Genomic DNA, 23,355 nt, shown 5'->3' with positions numbered 1-23,355 from the left:
ATCCTCCGTCAACAGTAATCAATAGAAGGAGTCATAGAAAAGTAAGAAAACCAATAGGAAAAAACTCTGTAACTGCAATGCTATTTTTTAAAATATATTTTCCATTAAATTTTGGATGTTGCACTATAATTAATTATATAAGTAGCTTTCACACATATTGTTGAGAATTGTTTATTCAGTGGAATAGAATACCATGCAGTTACAGAATTTTTTTCCTATTGGTTTGGTCGCAGTCAAGAGGACACTTTGAAAAGATGGTGAGTAGTGGGTTCAAAGCAATGAAAGGCAATGGGTACAGCCTGTGACATTCGTATGTCTCCAAAGAAAACAAGATAAACAGTGACCATTCTCAATAGCTTTAATTGGTAATAAGTCTTGCTAATTGTATTAAACACCATCTGTACTGAGTGAAAATTCTTCTCTGTTTACACCCTCAGTTATTATAGTTACATTTAACAATTTCGCATTGTATTCTCCTTTTGAAGACCCTTGTCGAAGAACAGTGACCTTCAGGTCAACAGTAGAGTCTTATGTGATGCTGGAATTTTCCCCACTTGTTTTTGATTTTTGCAGTATTTTATATCAAATATGTTTTGTCTGCTGTTGTTGATTTTTTAAACTGTTCAGGTTTGTGTGTTTTTGCTGCAAAAGAATAACGCAGCATATAAATGATACGAAATCTAGGATAAATTGGGATTTCTCATTCCTAGTCTTTTGTTTGTGGTGCAGTTCACTCTCTTTAGATATAAGTATTCTGAGAATGGTTATAGTGCTGTTTTGAGAGGCGACTTCCAAAAACACAGGATGTTGATCAAAATAATATAAATCAGGGTCCAAAATCAATCCATATGTTTAGGTGCAGAATATTTGGATAACTTCAGTTATTTTTAAATAATATCCCTGTTGGATAGCTTTCAGGCTGCTTCTGTAGAGGCTTGCAAAATACAATGACACTGTGGGCTGATCAAGTAGTACTGGTAAAATGTTATGTATTTACACTCAAGATGTGCAGTTCTCAAGAATTATCTACAAGTGTGGCAGAACAGTCCTATTGACCAGTGAACACTGCTCCATTCTGCCCTTTGCAGCTTCTAGGCACCCAGCAATTGTTCTGAGTCTTTGCCCAGTGGTGCACCACTGTATTGGCTTACCTAATGCTTGATGTGGTTTTTCCTCTCTCACTGCACCAAAAGAGCTGTACTCCCAGCGTCCTTTTCCACATTGTCATTTTAAGGTTCTGCATAGTGCCTGCATTTCTCATACCCAATAACTAGTTACACAGAGCTGGCATACTGCACATGCACACTCTTGGGGAAATAGCAGTTTAGCTCCTGTTTTAAGTAATGCGTTTGAGCAGTGAAGGTATGTGTGGTATGGAGAATGACTACCAGGATTCAAAATATTTAAAATAGTTAGTGAAAAGTCTATACACACACTTGCTGCACAATGATTGAGCAAGGAATATAAAAGAAAGTTGTAAACATGCAGTTTCCCTGTGACTATACATGCCCTAGCTGATTTTATTCAAAGGCAGGTTATTTAATATAGACCTCACGGTGTCCTGGCCATTTCATTGTCTCCAGCCAGGATGGCTGTTGCATTTCCAAAGATTTGGTGGTTGATATTTGGGCAATACTTAGGAGCCATTGAATTCCCGCTTCCTGCCTGACTTCTGCTAGGGGAGAGAAAAACTTTTAAAACAAAGTGAGGGTATTTTTTAAAGCCCAGGCTCTAAAAGGTATTTCTGCGTAACAAGTAGGAGCATTCAATATGAGATGGGGACTAGTCAGTATCAGCAGCATCGTCGCTATGAAATGACCTTTATTAGGAATCAGGATCCCACTAGCAGTTCAAAACAATTTTGGAGTTCGCATTTCTAGTTGTTATACATTTTGTTGCCGACTGTCACTCTGTTTGATCTGGTATTTGATTTCTGTGCTGTCAGTCTTCATTTCTTTGTTGTTCTGTTGATGCTTTGATGTATTTTTGTAAGCTGCCCTGCAGATCTTGATGGGATTTCAGTGACATGGTTGAGATAGTTTGATAATATTTGATAATGCTGTTGCATAGGCTCCACAAATGTTAAATAGAATAGGAAGATGATCTCTTCTGACTTGTTATAATCTGTTGTTGTTGTTGTTCAGCCGCACAGTCGAGTCTGACTCTTTGCGACCCCATGGACAAAGTCATGCCAGGCCCTCCTGTCTTCTACCATACTCTGAAGTCTGCTCAAATTCATGTTAGTTACATCAGTAATGCTGTCCAGCCATCTCATCTTTTGCCGTCCCCTTCTTCTTTTGCCTTCTGTCTTTCCCAGCATCAGGATCTTCTCCAGTGAGTGCTCCCTTCTCATTTGGTGGCCAATGTATTTGAGCTTCAGCTTCAGCACCTGACCTTCCAGGGAGCAGTCAGGGTTGATTTCCCTTAGGACTGACTGATTTGATCTTCTTGCAGTCCAAAGGACTCTTAAGATTCTTTTCCCGCACCACAGCTCTAAAGCATCTATTCTTCTGCGTTCGGCCATCCTTATGGTCCAACTCTCACAGCCATACATTACTACTGGGAATACCATAGCTTTTACTATACAGACTTTTGTTGGCAGAGTGATGTCTCTACTTTTTATTATACTGCCTAGGTTTGCCTTAGGTGTCTTTATACTCTTTTAGACTGCTTCATGTGTCGGTTCCAGTTGGATAAATGTTATTACACATTTACCTTAATGTCATGGCTTATTGGTGAGGCACCTTTTGGGCCTTGGCCTCAGGCAATCTTTATAATAGTGTGGAGTGATTTCTAATAATTTTGTTACTCTGAAAGTTTGCATTAAAGGCTGAAGTTCTCAGAATATATCGGGCAGTCTTAATTACCAGGCTTTGCCTTCCTAGATTTAGACCTCTGTCTTCATTTTCTGACTTGGGTTAATTGAAAAGCTGGTTGGACATTTGCAGGGTCAGCTGAGGTAAGGTTATCAGTTGTAAATAACCTCTGCTGTGTTGGCTGATACTGTATTCACTGAGTAATAAAGCTCTTTCCCTGGTAACTAATCTGTGATAGCTTTTCAGAGGCATACAGCACCCGTAAGAATGTGTTGGGAATGACTGTATAAATCAGCCTTAAACAAATTGTTCCCAAACTGTCAAGTTAGTTTTTTTTTTAAAAAAACACACAACCTTTTGTCTGTAAAAAAGATTTAATTGAGAAATCGTATCACAAACTAAGTACATATTTTGACTATGATATACAGACCCTCTGTGGGTGTGTGCAGTTAATGCACACTTTTGTCTTTTATCAGCAGTATCAGACTTCATTGCAAACTGTGTTTGAAGTTCCTGTTGTATCCATTTGTCCAGTTATGGTGCGGGCTGTTGCAGGCTTTTGAAAAAGATAGGTGATCTGCTGGACCTATGGAGTCGCATAGTGCTTTGGATCCAGGAAGCATGCAGAAAGATGGAATCACAAGAATATGGGATTTCTGATACCAAATGAAAATTTATTAGTGTATTAATAAAGGGTTGGCGGACTCATTGAACACAAAGGACTGTGTTGGAGGTACACCCTTCAGAGCTTCAAATAACTTCAGAGCTACATATTAGGAACAGGAACACATGAGATACTATATGGAAGGTATCTACATAAACTTGTTAAGCTATGGCAGGTACATGCTGTATTTATTTTACAACAGTCTTGTCCTGAAATATAAAAAAAGGAATTCTTGCTGAATGGATATTATGAAGAGAAAATAAATTTTGGTTGTACCTTTTATTTCTGCAGTCATAAGGACTAGAAAAGTTAGAATCCCAATAGTTCCAGTTTGAATCCAAGTGTCTGCATACAGTCAGGAATCAGGGGTGATCTCAGGAGTCCATAGATGGGCTCAATTAATTCTCTCTTATTGTGGAGATTTTATGTACTGAGCTTTGGTGGCATTTATAAGCGGTGAGCAGCCTGACTGTCCAGTACCTCAGAAGCTCTGCATGGGGTCAAATGAGAAAAGTCACTGCCTGTTTTCTAAATCTGTAATTTCTGGTAGTGTCAGGAGATGCGGTTCACTGTTTCCAAATGCCTATGAAGCCCATTGTCATATCAGAGACAAGTCTTACCTGTGTCACTTCAGTGTGGGGCAGGAATTTTTTGGAACAAAGCATACGCTTACTGCTGGCCCATCTGATTCTCATCAGACAATCCTATCAAGATTCCTTTGCTGTCTGTTATGGCAAAACTATGTGTTATGTATAGTTTTCTGGCTGTGTTTAGATTTTTTTTTCCTAAGTGAGTTTCTGAATTAAGGGAAACAGTCTGTAGAGAAAGGGGTTATTTAACTGTTTTCTCTCATGCCATTGTCTCCCTAAAAGCTGATGTTACTCTGATTATAAAAAACCTGGGGGTGCTTGTGGATTCCATAGGAGAGTCTTCTGTCACCTTTATCTGGTTAGTTGCCTTTCTCGTTTCTTAGACTCTGCCAGTCTGACTGCCCTGATCCATGCTTTTGTAACCTTGAGTTGGACTACTGTAATATGCTATATGGCCTGCTTTTGAAGACGACCTTGAAACTGTAGCTGGTCCACAGTGCAGGTCCTAGATAGCTGTCATATCTTTTCCTGGTGACATATCTTGCCCATTTTGAGGCAGCTACACTGGCTGCCAGTTTGTTAATGAGTTCAGTTTGAGGTGCTGCTTACGGCCTTTAAAGCCTCGCAAGGCCTGAGGCCACATATCTCAAGGAGTGTCTTCATAATATGTTCCTGTGTGCCATCTATGTTCCCCCATTCAGGGTGGCCTACCTGGTGCTGACCAGAGCTTGGACCTTTTCCATCATGTCTCCTACTCTGTGGAATGAGGTGTAGGGGAATCCCCGAAGAAGTGAGAGGGAGTCTCTTTGTTGGAGGTCTTCAAAAGGTGTTGCAAGACATGTTTATTTGCTAGGGCTTTTGATGAGATTTGAGCAACAGACATCTTTTAAAAGGGGGGGCAGGGAAGTATCTGTGGGTTTTAATCCCCCCCAGTAATGCTTTAATTACTGTTTGTGAGTCACCTGGAGCCAAGAGGAAAGGCAAGGATAAATATTTTAATAAATAAATAAAAATAGGGGAGGTGAAATTAATCATTACATTTAGGATCTAACTGTAGTTCAGAATCCTTATTTGTGGGCAAGAAGCAAAGCCCAGTTTGTTGAAGAGCCCAAATTGGGACACTGCAGCAACCTGTGGTAAGATCCAATACTTCCTGAAGGGAAAAAACCAAACCCTTCAATTTTGTCTTTGTGCATGAGAGGAGGAGGGGAAGGGGGAGGGCTTCATGCACCCAAGTATACTTGAGCGTCTCATACTATGCTGTTTAGTGGAAAACATTGTAAGAACTTTTGCTTCTCTTGAAATAGCAAGGAAAATGTATGCTGTTTCTGATATTATTTGTATATCAAATGTGTCCTTTTAATTAACTTGTTTTTCATTTATTTGTGTTTCGTATGCATACTTAAACATAAATGTAATATGAAATCTGCAGCTCATATGGGAAAAAGTTGATTGATAGAGAAGAGTTCCTATAGTTTGTCGTTATTTAGATGGAATTTTATTTTCATAGGATACAAAATTATGGATTATCATGGAATACCTTGGTGGAGGCTCTGCTCTTGACTTGGTAAGTAAATAGTTTTTTATTAATAAAATCAGAGACTATACACAAACTCATCTGAATGTACAATTATTGTTTTGGGCGGGGAGAGGGGCATTATGGCAACAATTAGGTAAGATTAATAGAAATACTATGCTTGCAGCCTTTAAAAATACTTTGCTCACTTTAGAGGCAGTAATCCTATTGAATACTGGTGGAGACCAGTATTGGTCTGAATGCCAAGAAACAAGAAACAAGCAGCACTTTTAAGACGAACAAAATTTCATTCAAGGTGTAAGCTTCAGATCTGAAGACATGTGCTTGCATACAAAAGCTTATACTTGGAACAAAACTTTGTTAGTCTTAAAGGTGCCACAGGATTCAAACATTGTTCTCCTGCTTCAAACCAACATGGCTACCTACCTACCTGAAATTATTAAGAAGGTATTCCTCCAGTGACTTGGCAGTTGAATCTTTGGAAAAATACCTTTTTTTTGAAGGGGGAGGCTCACCTTAGTTGCTTAGGGAGAGAATCAGTCCATTGCACTGAGCAAATGGTGTGGTGGAAATTGACTTTGAAAATAACCCTCAGAAGAATGTGGGGCAACTTGCATTTTATTCTGTAAAGGAAACTGAAAATCTGGGATTTTTTTAATGGAAGAAATTTACTAACAGTGTTTAAGTCAGAGTTAATGCAGTGATTCTTAACTCTTAATCCACTGCTGCCCACTATAAGTGCAACACTGACTGCCCATTAGCAGAAATCTAGGAAATGTGAAGAATCTCAGGCCTGCATTATTTTTATTTGCTTATTTTGTTCAATTTATATCCTGCCTTCCCCATGAGTGGGCTCACGGCGGCTAACAACAAAGAAGTTACAAATCATTAAACTCAATTATAGCAGTATGGTAAATTATTTAGAACCCAGAGGCAAACCAAATACATTTATTCGTATAGTTCCAGCAATGCTAACTGGATAAGAGAACAAAGATGGTGGAATAGGCAGAAATGATAGGGCAGTTTACAGCAAGGGAGGCAGGATGATTGGGCATCCACCACTTCAGCCAAAGCTCTGTTTTACAGGCCCTGCAGAAACTGTAATAAATCTTGCAGGGCTGTGATCTCAAATGGAAGCATATTCCACCAGGCAGGAGCCAAGTCAGAGAAAGCCCTGATACGTGTATATGATATACAGAGAAAAAAGGAAATGTCCCCTGTGTAAGCATCAGTCATTTCCGACTCTGGGGTGACATTGCTTTCACAACGTTTTCACGGCAGACTTTTTACGGGGTGGTTTGCCATTGCCTTCCCCAGTCATCTACACTTCCCCCCAGCAAGCTGGGTACTCATTTTACCAACCTCGGAAAGATGGAAGGCTGAGTCAACTTGGAGCCAGCTACCTGAAAACTCAGCTTCCAGCGGGGATCGAACTCAGGTCGTGAGCAGAGCTTAGGACTGCAGTACTGCAGCTTTAACACTCTGCAGCACCTAAATTCAGTTTTTATTTCTTTATATTTCTTTATTTATTTATGTACATTAGATTTTTATCCCGCCCTCTCTGCAAGTGGACTCAGGGCGGCTTACAACAGTCATTTACACGATTTAAAGCAATAAGTCAATATTTTTGTGGCTGATGGTTACCAGCACCTTAATGTTAGGTTGCTTTACTGTGTGCTGCTTTTTTAAAGGGCTTGGAGGAAGAATATCTGATCTGGGATTTTCATCTCAAAGTGGGGCAAGCAATATGCAACAATTCTTCTGCTCTTGCTGTCAAGAAGGAGCTGCCTAATATCCCAAATATCCCAAGATTTAGCCCTCTTTGGGTATATTTTGATCATACATTATAAATGTTTTGAATTAGTAGTGCAAATTGTCAGATCCTTGAGTTGGAAATAACTGCCAACTGAATGTTAACTCTCAAGTGACTACCTTTTCCAACACCCATGCTTGATATATGCATTACCTTTACTCCTTTCTTCCATATAATCAAATATCTGCAGAGGACATAGTTTTTTCTATCTTTGGAAAAACTAAATTTATCATGAAGTTCAAATATTAATCATTATTTGTACTGGACTTTTAGAGACACGATAATATAACTTATTCTGCCTCAGCCCAGTACTCAAATGCTGTTTAATTCAGAATTGTTATGTTTTGTTTTGTTTCTGTGTCCACCCATTTGTCTCTGCTATCATCTTGGTTTTGCAGGATAATTTCTAGACAATTTTTAAACAACTGGTATTTGGGATTTGTTAATTATCTGGGGCTTTGTGGTGTTTATAATTTGTTTTTTTCTAGTTAGAACCTGGCTCTCTTGATGAAATCCAGATTGCTACAATATTGAGAGAGATTCTGAAAGGACTTGATTACTTACATTCTGAAAAGAAAATACATAGAGATATTAAAGGTAATGTTTGAGAGCCTTTAACATTTGTTAAATTTTTCTCAATTTTTGAATTGTCAGATTTCTTTCTCTGTTCTGTCTTTACCTCACCTTAAACTCTGTCCACTCTTTTCTGTATCCTTTATATCCTAACAAATCTTACTTTATCTTCTGTTCATGCATTTCTTCAGCTCGTATTCATTCTCTTAACTTTGTTCTCTTGTTCTTTAATAGTTATTTCCCCAAAAAAACTTTTACTCTTTTTTGCTTTATTAATTTTTTCTGTCATGCAGTATTTTTTTCAGTTTTATCTTGACCAATTTTGTAATCAAGAATTTAAAGCAGTTCAAATTTTAAAAATCCTACAGATTTCAGCCATGTATGCAGTTAATTTTATAGGAGTTAGTTTCATGCAGTTAATTTCATAGGAGCAAAGAGATTAATAAATCAGAGAGAGATTACCAAATTAAACTGTATTGAGCACATACACAATTAGTCCTTTGTTAAATAACTCTCCTTCCCCATCTCTTTGATAATTCATTTAAATCTGTTGAGTTGACTTTGCCTTCAATTTATATTGTTGTACAATTTCCATTAATATTATTAAGGCTTTACCCAGTTAATTAAATGGAGAAACAAATACTTATAAAGTAGGTAAATGATTCTAGAGGTTTAGTCACCCTGTCTATAAAAAGAAAATAAATCATTTCAGTGACTTTGATACGACTAGAACAGAGTCTGAGTATGCATGTACATGAAAGCTTATTATACCTAAAATTTATTGGTCTTAGAGGTGCCACTGGACTCAAACTTTGTTCTGTTGCTTCAGACCAACACAGGTATCCACCTGAATCTATCTTAGACACAACTAGAGATTCTACCATCCTTTAGATTTCTTTGGTGTTTCCAGTTGCAGTCATTTTGGTTCACTCAATGAATAGTTGATTGGTTTCTCTTCCCAAATCTGTGTGGGTACAGAACAAAAAGATAGCTTGTTGAATTTCCTGGTTTGTTTCCTTAATTGAGCACTTGGCATGAATGCCAAAGGGACCTGGAGGTCTCTCTATTATTTAATCTCCAGGGCTCTCCAAAATTGGAATTCCTGATCTTAACAGAGATGAGCATCTTCTAGCTCAAACTTAACACTTGTTTTCCAGCATTTGATGTCCTTGGCTACAGTGTTTGCCATGCTTTCCAAGTGGGTTGCTAAATGTTCACTTCAAGGCACTTGGTATGCATGCCAAGGGAACCTGAAAGTCTTCCTTCTGAGGCATCAGCCATAGCAACGACTGACCTCCCTATTCCTGACTGGGGCAAGGACTTCAGTCTTGCAGGGGGTATTGGGAAGCAGCTTATGGAGCTGCTTTTCTTGCCGCGATCTTCTCACTTGCTCATCAGCGTTTCAGGCATCTTAAGCTAAATGCTCATACTGCAAATGTCTTAATATTTTCTAGCTGCTAATGTGCTGCTTTCAGAACAAGGAGAAGTAAAACTAGCAGACTTTGGTGTAGCAGGACAACTTACTGATACACAAATAAAGCGGAACACTTTTGTAGGAACACCGTTTTGGATGGCACCAGAAGTAATAAAGCAGTCAGCCTATGACTCAAAGGTAAGATTAACATTGGGCTGCTTGAAATACTTAGATAGCACCAGGAGCTCCTATTCTTCTCTTACCTTGATTATGTGAATGATATATTCTGCCCAGTTGAGATTTGCATAGGTAGGGTTTTGATTACTGTTTCCCTCTTGTTCTGTGTCCATTATTGCTCACGCCCAGTTATCATAGCAATGTCTGTTCTCCCAGAGATATATGTTATAACCTTATTCATTAAGTAAGTTGCCCCAAATTAATCTGTATGTTGCTTTATTCTAAATACATAAAATTAAGGTGCAGAGGAGAATGTATGCTCGCTTTACATAACAATAAAGCAGAGAACTTCAACAGCAGGCTCTACTCTTTTCTGTTGCTCTTGCCATATGATTGTTTTGTATTCCAGGCAGATATTTGGTCATTGGGCATAACAGCCATAGAACTTGCAAAAGGGGAGCCGCCTCATTCAGAACTGCATCCAATGAAAGTTTTATTCCTGATCCCAAAGAACAATCCACCAACATTAGAAGGAAACTACAGTAAACCTCTGAAAGAGTTTGTTGAAGCTTGCTTGAACAAGGATCCAAGCTTTGTAAGTGTGCCTTTCCCCCTGCAGAACTGGAGATTTAACTGTGGCTTGCATTTCAGTATTGTATTTGAATGAATGTGCGCATCTTGTGCCTCAGTAGAAGACAAGAAAAGCAAGGTGTTTTTTTTTTTCTGCCGCAGTGCTTTTGAAACTGTATCTACTATTTGGATATTTGTCTTTTCTTCTTCCCATCCCATGTTTAAAAAGGAATTTTACTGGCTTTTTAAAATTAAACTGTAGTGTAACTTATTTTCTGTATTCAGTGCTCAGGTTAGGAGAGGAGAGCAATCCTGTTAATGGCCTTCGGACTTGATTTCTGCTTTGTTTCTACCCACGTTTTAGCCAGAAGACAAGTTTGCTCCACTTCTACAAAATCACCTATCTTAGTTTGCAGTTGCTCTCTTCTTGGCTTTACTACTAGGCCGTTCAGCAGAATAACTCTTTTTCTTGCTGGGGCTAATGTATATAACACTGTAGTGGCTGTCTTTTTTCAGTATAGCCATGGAGATAAGAGCATCGATGGTGAAAGAACAAACATGCACAAGTGCTACATTTTATTTTAATAGTTGTATTGCTGAAAGGTCTGTTGATTATATAATAAACGTTGTTGTTGTTGAACTTCTCTTAGTGAACTTAGGATCCTACTGGGTTTGGAAAAATCACCCATATTTTTAAACTAATTTTTCTGATCCTTCAGTATCCTTTATTGGGAGCTATTCTTGTGTAGAACCAGGACTTTTTTTAAAGCAGGAACGCACAGGAAGGCAGTTCCAGCTGGCTTGGTGTTGGGGTGTAGCTTACTATGCAAATAAGTTCTCACTGGGCCTTTTCTATTTAAAAGCCCACACAAAACAATGGTGATGTCAGGAGGTGTGGCCTAATATGCAAATGAGTCCCTGCTGAGCTTTTTCTACAAGAAAAGCCCTGTGTAGAACCATTTGAATGGCAGGAGAAGTCATAGACAATACACTGCTTACCTCATTACTTCTTCTTTCTCTCCCCCCCACCTGCCCTTCCCTGAAATTGTTGTTTCTAGAAGTAAGGGGGGGGAGTTGTGGTTAGCAGCTGATGAATTAAAACACGAGTCCTCTTAATGTTGATGAATCTGTCAATGAGTCTGTATTTTTTTTCCTTTTAAAGACTCTTGTGGTCTATCTCTTACCCAATTATTTTAACTGAAAGTAGTATGTATTTTTATTTTTAACTGAAAGTAGAAAGTACTTCTTCACCCAAAGGGTGATTAACATGTGGAATTCACTGCCACAGGAGGTGGTGGCGGCCACAAGCATAGCCACCTTCAAGAGGGGGTTAGATAAAAATATGGAGCAGAGGTCCATCAGTGGCTATTAGCCACAGTGTGTGTGTGTGTGTATATATAATTTTTTTTGGCCACTCTGTGACACAGAGTGTTGGACTGGATGGGCCATTGGCCTGATCTAACATGGCTTCTCTTATGTTCTTATGTATACTGGGGAAGGAAGAAAAGTAATAAATATACTAGAATTCTTTGGTTCCTTGGAGTAAAGATATCAAAACACTATGCTTGACATTTGCCTAGTAATTCTATGTTTAGACCTTAGGTAGACTTCATTTTTTTATTCTCCCAGTAGAATCCCTGTAAATTGACTGTATTTAGTAAAGCAACTTATTTTTGTCTTTAAGAGACCCACGGCAAAAGAACTCCTGAAGCACAAATTTATTATACGCAATGCAAAGAAAACCTCTTATTTGACGGATCTCATTGACAGGCATAAAAGGTGGAAGGCTGAGCAGAACCATGATAACTCCAGCTCTGAAGATTCAGATGGGTAAGTGCAAGGGCAGGGGAGGGGCTATTTCTGAAGAGGTGGTAAAGATTGACAGGCATCCTCTTAGATAGAGGTGGCCAAACTGTGGCTCTCTCACACATATTGTGTGGCTCTCAAAGCCCCCACCACCCCACCAACTGGCTTGGAGCAGGCATTTGTAACTTTAAATCACTTCTCCAGGCCAGGCCAGTTGATGGCTTGGAGAATGCATTAACAGTTGCTTTATTTTCACCTCTCCCTCCCCAATCTATTTTCCTCCCTCTCTCCCTCATATGACGTTCATGTCTTGCGACTATCAAACATCTAATGTTTATTCTATGTGGCTCTTACGTTAAGCAAGTTTGGCCACCTCTGCTCTTAGATATATTCAAGATTAAATGGCTGAAAAAACAGTATAGTAGCATTGTTGGAATCAGTCATCTAATCAAAGAGAACTTCTGGTAAGAAACTGTTGCAGGTGATTTGAAACATGAGAAGGAGCCACCTAAAGCAAGTGGTTCTTTCCCCTCACACCTTGTGTGAGGACTGTTAAATTAGAGGCTCTTTAAAGACTTACATTTCCCTTTTGCTCAGAAGGATCTTGGAGCTGCAAGTTGTTGAAAATTGTCTCTTTAAAAAAAGTTAATGTCACTTGCAGTATGTTTTGTTTCATGCTAAAGAGGTGTAGGAAGGTGGAAATGAGCCATGAGAAGGTCTATAATTGGAGCTAAATAAAGTATTCCAAACTCTAAATGCTGGAAGCCCATTTCAAAATGACCTTTTGTTTTAAAATAATTCTAAAATCTTGTGTTGCTCTTACAATACTCAGGCTGGAGATGGCCAGCATTGTATCTTCAGCTGCTGTTTGTGTCATCAGCTGCTATTAATCAGCTGAATGAAACTTTAGTAACAACTGATGAACTTTATTTATTGAAGAGAAACAGATGGCCAAGCCTCAGGTGGTAGCGATTCAGGTGACTGGATATTCACCATCCGAGAGAAAGATCCCAAGAATCTAGAGAACGGAGCTACTCAGCTACACGAGTGGGAGAGAAACAAGGTGGTATTTAAATTACAGATATTGCAAGAAACTTGAAGCTATGCAAAAAATAGCAAATAACGTTTTTGATGTCATTTTGGAAGTTTGTTCTAAGCCATGAAGACTCTGCAACTGGTGTACGTGGTCAAAATTCTAGCATTTAATTTCAAATGCAGTCTATTGAGATCAGGTTTTTGAACCAAATAGGAACATTGCAGCCTCAGCACCCATGAATTGTGGAATACCAAAGTTTACATAGCTGCACAACATCTGCAGTGATACACATCTTTTTGTCCTAAGCTGTACTGGCCTTTGCACCTCCCATGTTTTGCAAGTGAAGCAGCTCCAGCCCTCTCTGTATGGTAATGCAAACAGAGTACTGAATTGAGATTCAGCCTGTGGACTTGATTTGTTGTATGCTCACAGATTGCTTGCACTCTCCCTACTTCCAACAGCCCTCCATTTTGCCCTTCCCCCAGTTGCAGTTGGAAGGAAAAATTGGTGAAAATTCTGTGCAAGCATGTCATGTCTCCTGGAATACAGGGAGAGATGCTGTAGATTGCACTTAAATAGTGGAATGTATTTAGGATGTTTTGTTAGATGAGGTGCTCTCAATCCTGCCTCGAGCGTCTGCTCAAATCTGGGCCACATTACAGCTTTGTGCAATGTTCCACCTGCTGATGATGCATATATACATTCCTAGGGGGGCAGAACATGCTAGGAGGGCTGCCACTGCAGTCACATCATGATGTAGCACTAGTGGAGCAGTTATTGCAGACTGTCCCCGTACTTATTTGGTGGCCCATTTACTCACATGCTATAGATGTTCCTGCATCAGCTTCCCTTTTTTCATCTTTATTAATAGTAAAATAACCTTTCGTAAATTTCCATCAGATTACAGTTTCTTTCATTGAATTTGCTTGATAATACAAAGTTGATATAAAATTTTGGAATGTAGTTTGCTGTATAATATTTATTTAAAATAACAGCATATTCTCTCTTTTTTTGTAACGTTACCTTGTTAAAACTCTTGTTTCACTTCAGCATATTAAATGGTAATGGATTTTGTAGTTATTTGTAAGCACTGCATATAATTTCAGATGCTTAAACACTATTTCTGACTAACTTGCCAGTGAAAGCATTTTTACTCAATTTATTGTGGAATTTTTTTTCTTAAAGGAAAATACTATTCAAAGGCGGCCTTTGTCTCGGTGCTTATCTACAATAATATCACCATTATTCACAGAGGTAAGCTATTATTGGCTTTATGTTATTTCAAGTGTTTCGGGCTGTATAGAGATGATTGAAGATGCAAGCAAATGAATCCAATATGATTGACTCTGAGGAAAGGATATGAAAAAATAAGCAGAGAAAACTGTTTTGATTATTCCAGCGTGAAGAGATTGAAATAGTTGTCAGACTTGGAGCCTGCCCACTGCCTAGGGCAAACACAACATAGCTTGGGGGTCTGCCAGTCTTAACTCTTTAAGATCAGCAGGACAGCCAGAGGAGTAATTGCCATAGTAAAAGGTTGTGCTTCTCTTGGTGGGGAAAAGCAGGAGTTGCACTTACCAGCCTCCAGGAGGAACTAACAAACTCAAAAGAATTTTCTAACAACCCAAGAGTACTAACTTTTCTCATATCACAGTGATCTTTGCACCCAAAAGTCATGAGATATGGGAGGGGAGCTAGCACTCTTCTCTCAGTTCTTTTGCCGCTGCAGAGAGAGGACAGAGTTCAGCGAGCTGACTATTGTGGGTTCTGAAAGGAATTTACCTCAGAATCTGTATTGCCTCAATGGCTGTAGTGAATGAGGGCCCAAGATGATGCCCCTCCACCCAAAAAAGAAAACCCTGACTGTCCTGCCTTTCAGTTTTCTGGCCAGCCACTTTTGGGAATCAATACAATGAAAGTTCAGAGAAAATATTCTTGAGATTCTCAGTTGGACTGCCTTGCTGTAGTCCCTGTAGGGGTCTTATAGATGGCAGTTGGGAACTGGAAAGAACACAATGTTTTGGATCTGGACCCAAAGGTGGTGGAAAGATGAGTTTCTGCAGCATAGTCCAGTGCTGTGAGAATGGCGTAAGCTTTTCCTTTCCTTGCTTCCTTGGTGGCAGAATGGCCCAGGGGAGGAGGTGTTACAGGGTTCCAATGAGGAACCTTCCTGTAGCTCTTGGAGCTTGGAAGAGAAAATTAAGAGTTCCTGTACAGCCAGCTAATTTAGTGCAGTTTGTACTCCTGTACTCCAAGTTGGGGAGGAGAGGAAGTAAACACTAATTGCTGAGTGGACCGAATATCTACAGCCAACCATTCCTGTAATTCATATATTCAGAGTGGTTTTATATATTACCTTTAGCTAGGTATTTATGATTTAGCTGTATATCTTTTGATCTGTCCTTGTGTTGTTGGGGTCTTGGGCGAGGAATGGGGCAGAAATAATACAGCATCTTTCCTCATGAAGAAACAATGTGCAAATGTGGAACTTTTGTGTGTATTTTGGTACTTTGCTTGATAATCAACATTTTGATGTGTGATTTTTAATGCCCTGTACAGACTAATAATTCCAGTGACTAAGTCTGGTATCCCCACCCCCCCAGTCAGAGCTAATTTAAGGACTGCCCTTTTTGGCACAACAGCCTCTGCACTACCATAGACCCCATTTTTGTAACTTCCTCATGTTCTGAAAAAGCAGCCAGGAGAAAGAGGGGTAGGAAAGGACAGGATGAGCTGCTGAGCAGGAAACAAAGGGCCCTGTTGGCCATGGCTATGTAACATGCATGCTCCTCTGCATATTGGCTGTTATCCCTAACTCCTGCTGAAGGCTCTTGTGACAGACACCAAGCAGATGCATGCTTGTAGGCAGTGCTGCTTGGGAGAGAGTGAGCTAGCTGAACTGATTGACAGCTCATAGAACTTGCTCTGATTGGAAGACTGCAGCTAACTAGAGGGGAGGATGACAGTTAGGCAGTTGGAGAGGCAGTTGGAGAACAGAGTGGCCTGGGAGACTCTCTAGTGAGAGGAGGCTGAAAAGCCGAGTGTGTTTCAGAGCAGTGTGGTGTGGCTTTGGAAAAGGAGAGACTGGAGGAGACTGTTAAGATGTTTAATCAGTCTCTGTGTGTAAAACAAACAAAGACAACCTGAGAAGAGAATTAGCTCTCCATTTATAAGCTTAATATCCCATTTGAAGATATTATAAATCTGGAAGATAAAAATTTGGTAAATGGTTTGAAGTGGCACTGAGAGGCCCTAAACATACCAAAAGACTGGGTTATTGCTCTTAAGGAGAAGATAATAATGATCTTGCCAGAGAAAAGGGTCTAGTAGGAAAATCCTAGTCTTTAAAACAAAGGGATAAAGCTACATTCTCAAGTCTGTGTTACCAGCAAGTATTAAGTGCAAAAGGAAACATATGGCAATCTAGAACAAGTACTATTGAAGCAAAAGCACTGTAACACTTTCCAGAAAAGCAAAACAGCCTGAAGTCTCTAAACATCTCTTGTATATTCAGCACCGTAAGATGCGTTTCTGTAAATATCAATCCCCTTCCCTGCCAGTTTGTTCAGACATATCTGAAATTTGTTTAACTCTTTAAGTGTGCCTAAAGTGTGCCTAATCTGAAGGAAAATATTTGAAAACACCAACCCTCATCTAACCTGCATGGCAGTTCCTTATTTGGGGAGAAAGCCTACAAAGTACCTATCAGTAAGCCGGTGGGACAAAGAATGTATAATAAAAAGTTATTTATGCAATAAGGAAAGGGACATGCTACTTAAGGGCTGCCCAAAACAAAAATAGGGGAACTGAGATGTGTTTATGTGGAAAAACTGACATAAGTGTGATAGTTTTGGAGGGGATTAAAAACAGTCAGAAAGTCACATTTGTCTTAGCTGGGTTTATGTGAAGATGTATAGTGTTCAGTGAATTTCATCTTAAAAGCATTTGTATTACATATGTACTTAACATAGTTAATGCAATCTTGATTATTTTTTTAGCTGAAAGAAAGGAGTGAAGCGTGTGGGGGAAACATGGGATCCATAGAAGAACTGAGAGAGGCTATTTACTTAGCTGAAGAAGCGTGTCCGGGCATTTCAGATACCATGGTGACAGAGCTTGTAGAAAGACTCCAGAGGTACCAATAAATAATTTTTCATTTGGACATACTGGGTACTATTGCACAAATGCAGGCATTTGCTGTGGAACTTTTTTGAAATTTTAATTATCATGGGTGTACTATGGATGGGGTTCAAAAAATAGATAGGAACACCTCTGGGAAAATATGTAGGAAACTTGCATTGCAACTGTCCAGTATTTTCATAGTGGGAAATTATCAAAATGTAGGGATGTGTTATTTTGCTATTCACCATTGTGCACAAAGGCTAATAAGACAAAGTAGAGAATCCTGAATAATAAATTCTAACACTGGTCAAAAATAGTTGTTTACGTGTGCTAGCTACTGAAGATATGATTCAGGTTTAGGTTTATTTGATTTGATTCAACTGTTGAGTGGTTTCTCTGGGGGTTTTTGGTAGCTGTTGTCAAACACTTCAGTTTCTAGAATAACGCTGTGTGATAACAAAATTACAGGCAGAGTAAGACTCTTCCTTTAATGTAAAAACACTGGTTGGGTAATACAACCTTGAGATTTTCATTAACTTAGTACGTATCACCAAAATGGATGTAGGGGCAATATGGAGAAATCTGTAATTCCTAGATGTGTGCCAGTTTCTTAAGACCATAGTCTTCGGCCTTTTCAGTCGTGGAACAGAAAGAGCCAGTATTATGACTTGAGTGAGTTGAGGCCGTGACATGAGCAGCAGGCTAAGAGAACAGAGAGAAACACAAGCTGAGCCCCAGGAGGTGAAAGGAACAAAGCAGATATAGACACTTTGTCCTCCTCACAAAAACTTTCCCTTGCCTTTCCCAATACAGCCCCCGCCACCTGCATCTCTCTCTCTCTCTTTTTTAAATCAGATTTTTATTAACATTTTAGTCTACGATAAAGAACACTGTAATCTCTCACCTCAAATAATGCAGCCTTAGTGAGGATATAATAAACAAATTTAAAAAAAAAAAACAAGAAAAAGAAAGAGTAATTCATAAAATAGGGAACCAAGGAGCAGTTGTACAATTATACTGAAGAGCATCCAGTGAAAATACATTCTAATTGATTCTTACTGTAGGAATGTACAAATAGCTGTCCCAATATTATATTAAGAAATCCAGTTAATCAGACTCAACTATTTAGTTAATCAAACTCAACTATTTAGCTCACAGTTTTTTGTATTCAGACCAGAGGAGAGAAAGTGAGCTCAGAACATATTAGAAATAGAGCATATCATGATAAAAACGTTTTTGGGGGAGAATATTATGTTTGGTGAGATATTCCACTATTTGGAACCAGTACATGGTACATTTTTCTTGAGTACATTCTGTCAGAGCATCAGCACTAAAAGCTGAGATTTCACGTAGTAGGAAATAATTCCACAGTCGGGTTCTCCAAGCATGTATTGAAGGCAGAGCCTTGTCTTTCCAGTGCGCAGCAAGCCCCAATTGTGCTACTTCCAGCAAGAGGGCAATCCTGTCTACAGAAATTTTGTTTGATGGTGCATTGGGCCACCAACCTAACAGAACAGTCTCTGGGTGAAAGGCGAGAGATTCTCCAGTGATTTCCTTAATTTCTTTTAATACAGCCACCTGCATCTCTGTCAGTCATCCAGTGGTCCTTGCCTATATTTGTGGTACAGAAACCACACAAACACCCGCCATTGAAGATTAGCTTTCTCAGGCACAGGTCTTTGGAGACCTGACTGGTGAGATGGCTACGTTTTGCAGATCAGGGGAGGAGAGCTAGGCAAGGATAGCATTTGCCAGGTAGAGAGTGTCTCTGAATCAGCTGGTGTCCCAAGAATGAATCTTTTCACTGCTGACAGACCTGCCTACAGGAGACATGGCACCCTTCTGTATGAATGGCACGGCAGCAGCTTGCTCTTCTGAAAAGCAGCAGAAAAGTGGGTCTGCAGGGGTTCACAACTCAGCATTTTTTTTCGGGTGGGGGGTGTCTGTATCCCACTTTGAGTGATGGATTGACAGCTGCTTGAAGAGACTAAAGCAAATGACAAAGATGCTAAAATGATCAGGTTGGGTAAGATATGCTGATTTCCCTCCTCCTGTGGCAGCCACTTGAAGCGCTAGAAATTTTATTAGGGTTTGTAGAATCTTTCGGGCTTAAGTGCTGTGTTCTACTGGAGAAAGTTTTCCTTCCAGACGTTTCGTTCTCAGCTGCGGAGAACATCCTCAGTGGCGTTGCAGCCGGAGCAGGCGCTCTGACCTTCTTGGCTGCTGTGCATTGAGTGGGGCCAGGGCTGCTGGAGAGCTGCTAGAAATTTTGTTCTGGGCTGGAGGAATTGAACATATCCTCAGGAAATAGCATTGAGAGCAAAGGAGGGAGGAGGTCTGCAGTGAGAGGAAGGGATTGGCAGAAAGTCTACCCGTCTTTTGGAAACTGATGTGTGATTGGATAATGGTGCTTAGGTTTTTAATTAAAACAGAAATAATTTCTTAAGAGTGATAATTTCTGAAGTGATATTTTATGTTGCCGTGTTACAGATACACACAGCAAGTGCCCAAGTGCTGGGTAAACAGTGATGTCTGATGATACACAACCAGAGTAAATTGGATATTTGCACTGGACATGTAATGAACTGTGGTTGCAAATCTCAAAACACCTGAAGAAATGGAGTCAGCTTTTTCTCGTAATTCCATGCATTGAAGCAATATTTGCAGATGCAATGGGATGTAGTTTTTGCAAAGGCTGGAGAGGAGCCTTGCTATCACTATTCCCTTTGTTATTCCTGGAAAGACCTTTCAGGAAACATATCATCCTCTGCTTTTAACCACCTAATTCGAATGCCTGTAACATGGCCTTATGCTAGAAGTTTTAAGCAGTTCCTTCTTAGACAGCAACAGAGAACTCACATATTGAAAATGTCTAGCCACTGTTGCATCCAAGAAAAGGAAAACTGATGGCTGATGTGCGATGAGCATTTCACATAATCATCCTTTCGCAATAGCAAGTTTTCACATGCCCATGTAAATAAGCTCTTAATGCAAGAACTGCACAAGTCCTCTTTGAAGTAAGTTCATTTTAAAACTGACAGGACTGCAGGTAGGTTTTTGGAGATCTTTTAGGCAATTTATAGTACTTTAGCCTTAATATATATTCAGATTTCTGACTTGGCAGAGATAATTTCAGAATGGGTTTTCACGGTGCAGCAAAAGTCTTCCCTAACGACATACTAAAACACTTTGAATCACTACTTTGTTTTGAGACTGCTGCTGTCTTTCCACCAGGTATTCGGTAACCGGAGGAAGTGCATCATCCCACTGAAGTATTGTTTCGCCATGTTTGTTTAACCGTGGGCACCTGTTTCGATGCTGGTCTGCCATGCAGTTGGTCAATGGTGTGCTCTCCAGTAAATGGACATTCTTGAAGGGGCAGCAACAGGAAATGGGTGCCTCACCCGAGGGCATTGTGGCTCGGCTCTGTATAGTTTTGTTTTTTTTTTAAAGAAACTAATGCACATATTCGAAGGAGGTATCTTTTTAAATCTCTGAGATGTATATTTAGGATTGCTATTAGGAAACTGAAGCTGTTGTGAAATCTCAGGTATCTTGCTTTAAGTCATTGGTCTTCAGCTGCTGGGCGAGGATCTTGAAGTTGGCTGCATCCCAGCCTTTCATGGGTGCACTAGTGTCAGCAATGCCATTTTCTTTGGGGGGGGGGATGTTTATTTTAAGGAGGGAGGGAAGCGGGGGGGGCGAAGAGAAGTTAAAAAGTGGGCTCCATGTTACAGGTAGGTGTTAAAGATGGGTCCCTTGTCCAAAAAGTTGAAGACAACTGCTTTAAGTCGATAAATCTGTGAACTGGAAACATGATTGGCTCTGTGTATAGATTTGTATATAGTCACTTTTTTTACTGAATCCTATTCAATGTGCATCTGGAATCCTTCTGTACAAACGGCCAAGTTTTTCTGTAGATAATGCTTGTGGGGTAAATATTTTGGCAGATCACAATTGATTACTGGCTTGCCTTTGTTACACGGACATTTTGGATTTTGCGACAAGAGGTTTGATTTGACCTTGTGCTTATAGGTCAGAATAACTAAAACCCTGCCATAAAAGGTGCAGAGTTTCCTCTTGTTTTGTCATACAGTGTTCCTCTTTGTATAATCCGGGGTTGGTTCCCTAATCATGGTACGACTTTGATTATTTTAATTTACATCTTGTTTCCTTTTAAATTGTCTAATATTTGTGTTCTTTGAGTGGCTTTTATAATCTGTTGAAAATCGTGCCAATTTTTAAGATTTGAATTCCCCTTTGGTAGGTTTATTTAAAGTTAGCTGCAAAATCTGACCGTCTTGTACAATTAAACTAACAAGAAAAACGCTTTGAAATACCTCCTAGAAATGTTGGCCGGATAATGGCAGTTTTGTAAGGCACTGTTCTTCAAAAATGATGGGGAAGATGGTAAAATGTGATGCATATGAGAACATACAATCATATCTCCCTCTGTAACAATCATAGATTTGGCTTCAGCTTTGCATCCAAGATCCATTCTTGAGGAAGAAAATGCTTTGATACATTATCAGGACTTGAAATAGAAATTCTTGCTGCTGCTGCTGCTGTTTCTTCTGGTTAATTTGAATATCTGTATATTTGGTTGTTGCTTCTTTTTGTGATTCTTTCTTTGAACTTGGCCTGTGTTAAAATGGGCAGAAATAAGTACAATGCTCAGGCTGGGGAAGTCTTTTTGTTAATGCTGTATAATGATCAGATAGTTGGGTGTTTTTTTCCCCCTTACTGAAGCAAATTTTGGTTATAGCCAATATTTTAGTATTTTAATCTTAAAAAAAAATTAAAAATGCAACAATGGTAAAAGTCCATCTTTGTCTGGAAAGTTAGCCCTCTGCGCCAAAATGTTAATGATTAAACCTTTAATGAGAGGTTTGTTGTGTGATGATGACCATTTCTTGATAAAGCACTGAAATGGACTAATAATAAGCAGGGTGTGCTGGAAACTTCTTGCAGTGATCCATTACTGTAAAAATAAAAAAAAGAAATTAACTTTCAGTTAGCAGCTTCAGTTTAAGGTTTTAAAATAAGAGACAGGAAACCTTTGAAGATTTGGTTGTCAAAACATTCCTGTTTTTCTGATTTTGAATTTGTTTTCTGCGCTACTTTTATAATTTGACATCTCAAATATTACATTCCTTTACAAATTTCCTTTTAGGTGACTGGTTGAAGGCTTGTGAAAAGATTATTGTTCTGCCAGCTTGCAGTCAATCATATTCATGTTCACGCAGAATTATTTTAATGAAAGTGTTTGGATTTCCTTCCAGGTGAACATGTGTGTATGAGAATGCAACTTCAGGGATCTATTTGGATATTCACAATTATATTATGAAGCAAAAGATTTTATTAGTTCCACAGACTAAATAAAATTATGGTTCAAAGTGTAGTGTTTTAAAGTAAAAGGTCAGATCTCTCCTGATGATAGCAGTAAAATCTTTCAATCCACAAGCATCTCTCTTTGGGGGAAGAGATGCATTTTTATGTTGGCCTTTCATATTAAAGTTTATAGCCCCTCAGAACTGTAGCTGTCTTCTTAAAGAAACGGAGCACTGAAATGTTTTATGTACAAGGGGGACTTTTCTCTGTGCATGGTGCCACTAATATAGCTTTCCATCCTAGATATTCTTGCCAGGGTCATCCATTTTTGCTCAAGACCATTTTACCATCTGAACAATCGCTTAGAGCATGAAAATGGCAGGAGATGCCACACAGGAGGAGGTGCAAGGGATGGCTTGAGCCCATTGTCTCCTCTGAAATTGGGTCCAAGACAAAACTGCAGAATTCATCTGTAGTGCAGGCTTGGAGTGACATGGAAGGAAATTCATTCTCCTTGTACTGCTGCTACCGACCCCCAGTGAAGTGCAGAGAGGGGCTGGTGGCCTAAGTGAAGAGGAAGTGCCTCTTTCTGTGCTGTTGCTGCCACTCTTGGCTCCAACAGTTCTGAAACTGGTGGGGGTGTGCAGTAGGAAGTACATCTTCTTCCCATGCTGTGCTCCCACTGATTGGTTGAGCTAGATAAGTTGCTTTTTCCAGACACAGGTTGAAGGCACTTCTCACTCTTCGAAGTTCAGCAGAATGAAGACTGTAAAAAAGGTATTTCAAAGTAGAAAGGCTTCCTGTTTGTGTAGGTCCTATCACCTTCAGAGTTGGTTAGAAAACTTTTTTTTGTTGCAGTTAGATTCTTGTAGTTGAGCTAGAGGGTAGATGACCGTCATATTGGTG

General features: G+C 39.4%; 1 protein-coding gene across 1 annotated transcript in view; it reads left to right on the top strand.

The window, feature by feature from the left end:
• Window positions 1-22,649, top strand: part of STK24 (serine/threonine kinase 24) — a 38,131-nt gene extending 15,482 nt beyond the window's left edge. The window contains exons 3-11 of the mRNA XM_060233642.1: window positions 5,581-5,637; window positions 7,909-8,017; window positions 9,448-9,605; window positions 9,994-10,179; window positions 11,839-11,984; window positions 12,900-13,023; window positions 14,182-14,250; window positions 16,995-17,131; window positions 20,353-22,649. Of these exons, the coding sequence (XP_060089625.1) occupies window positions 5,581-5,637; window positions 7,909-8,017; window positions 9,448-9,605; window positions 9,994-10,179; window positions 11,839-11,984; window positions 12,900-13,023; window positions 14,182-14,250; window positions 16,995-17,131; window positions 20,353-20,389 (1,023 nt within the window). The 3' untranslated portion in view covers window positions 20,390-22,649. The remainder of the gene's footprint in view (window positions 1-5,580; window positions 5,638-7,908; window positions 8,018-9,447; window positions 9,606-9,993; window positions 10,180-11,838; window positions 11,985-12,899; window positions 13,024-14,181; window positions 14,251-16,994; window positions 17,132-20,352) is intronic.
• Window positions 22,650-23,355: the final 706 nt, after the last annotated feature.

This window comes from Heteronotia binoei, chromosome 3 (assembly GCF_032191835.1).
Source record: "Heteronotia binoei isolate CCM8104 ecotype False Entrance Well chromosome 3, APGP_CSIRO_Hbin_v1, whole genome shotgun sequence".
Lineage (NCBI taxonomy): Eukaryota > Metazoa > Chordata > Lepidosauria > Squamata > Gekkonidae > Heteronotia > Heteronotia binoei.
The sequence above is the reverse complement of the archived record's forward strand: the minus strand, read 5'-3'. Positions and strand labels throughout refer to the sequence as shown.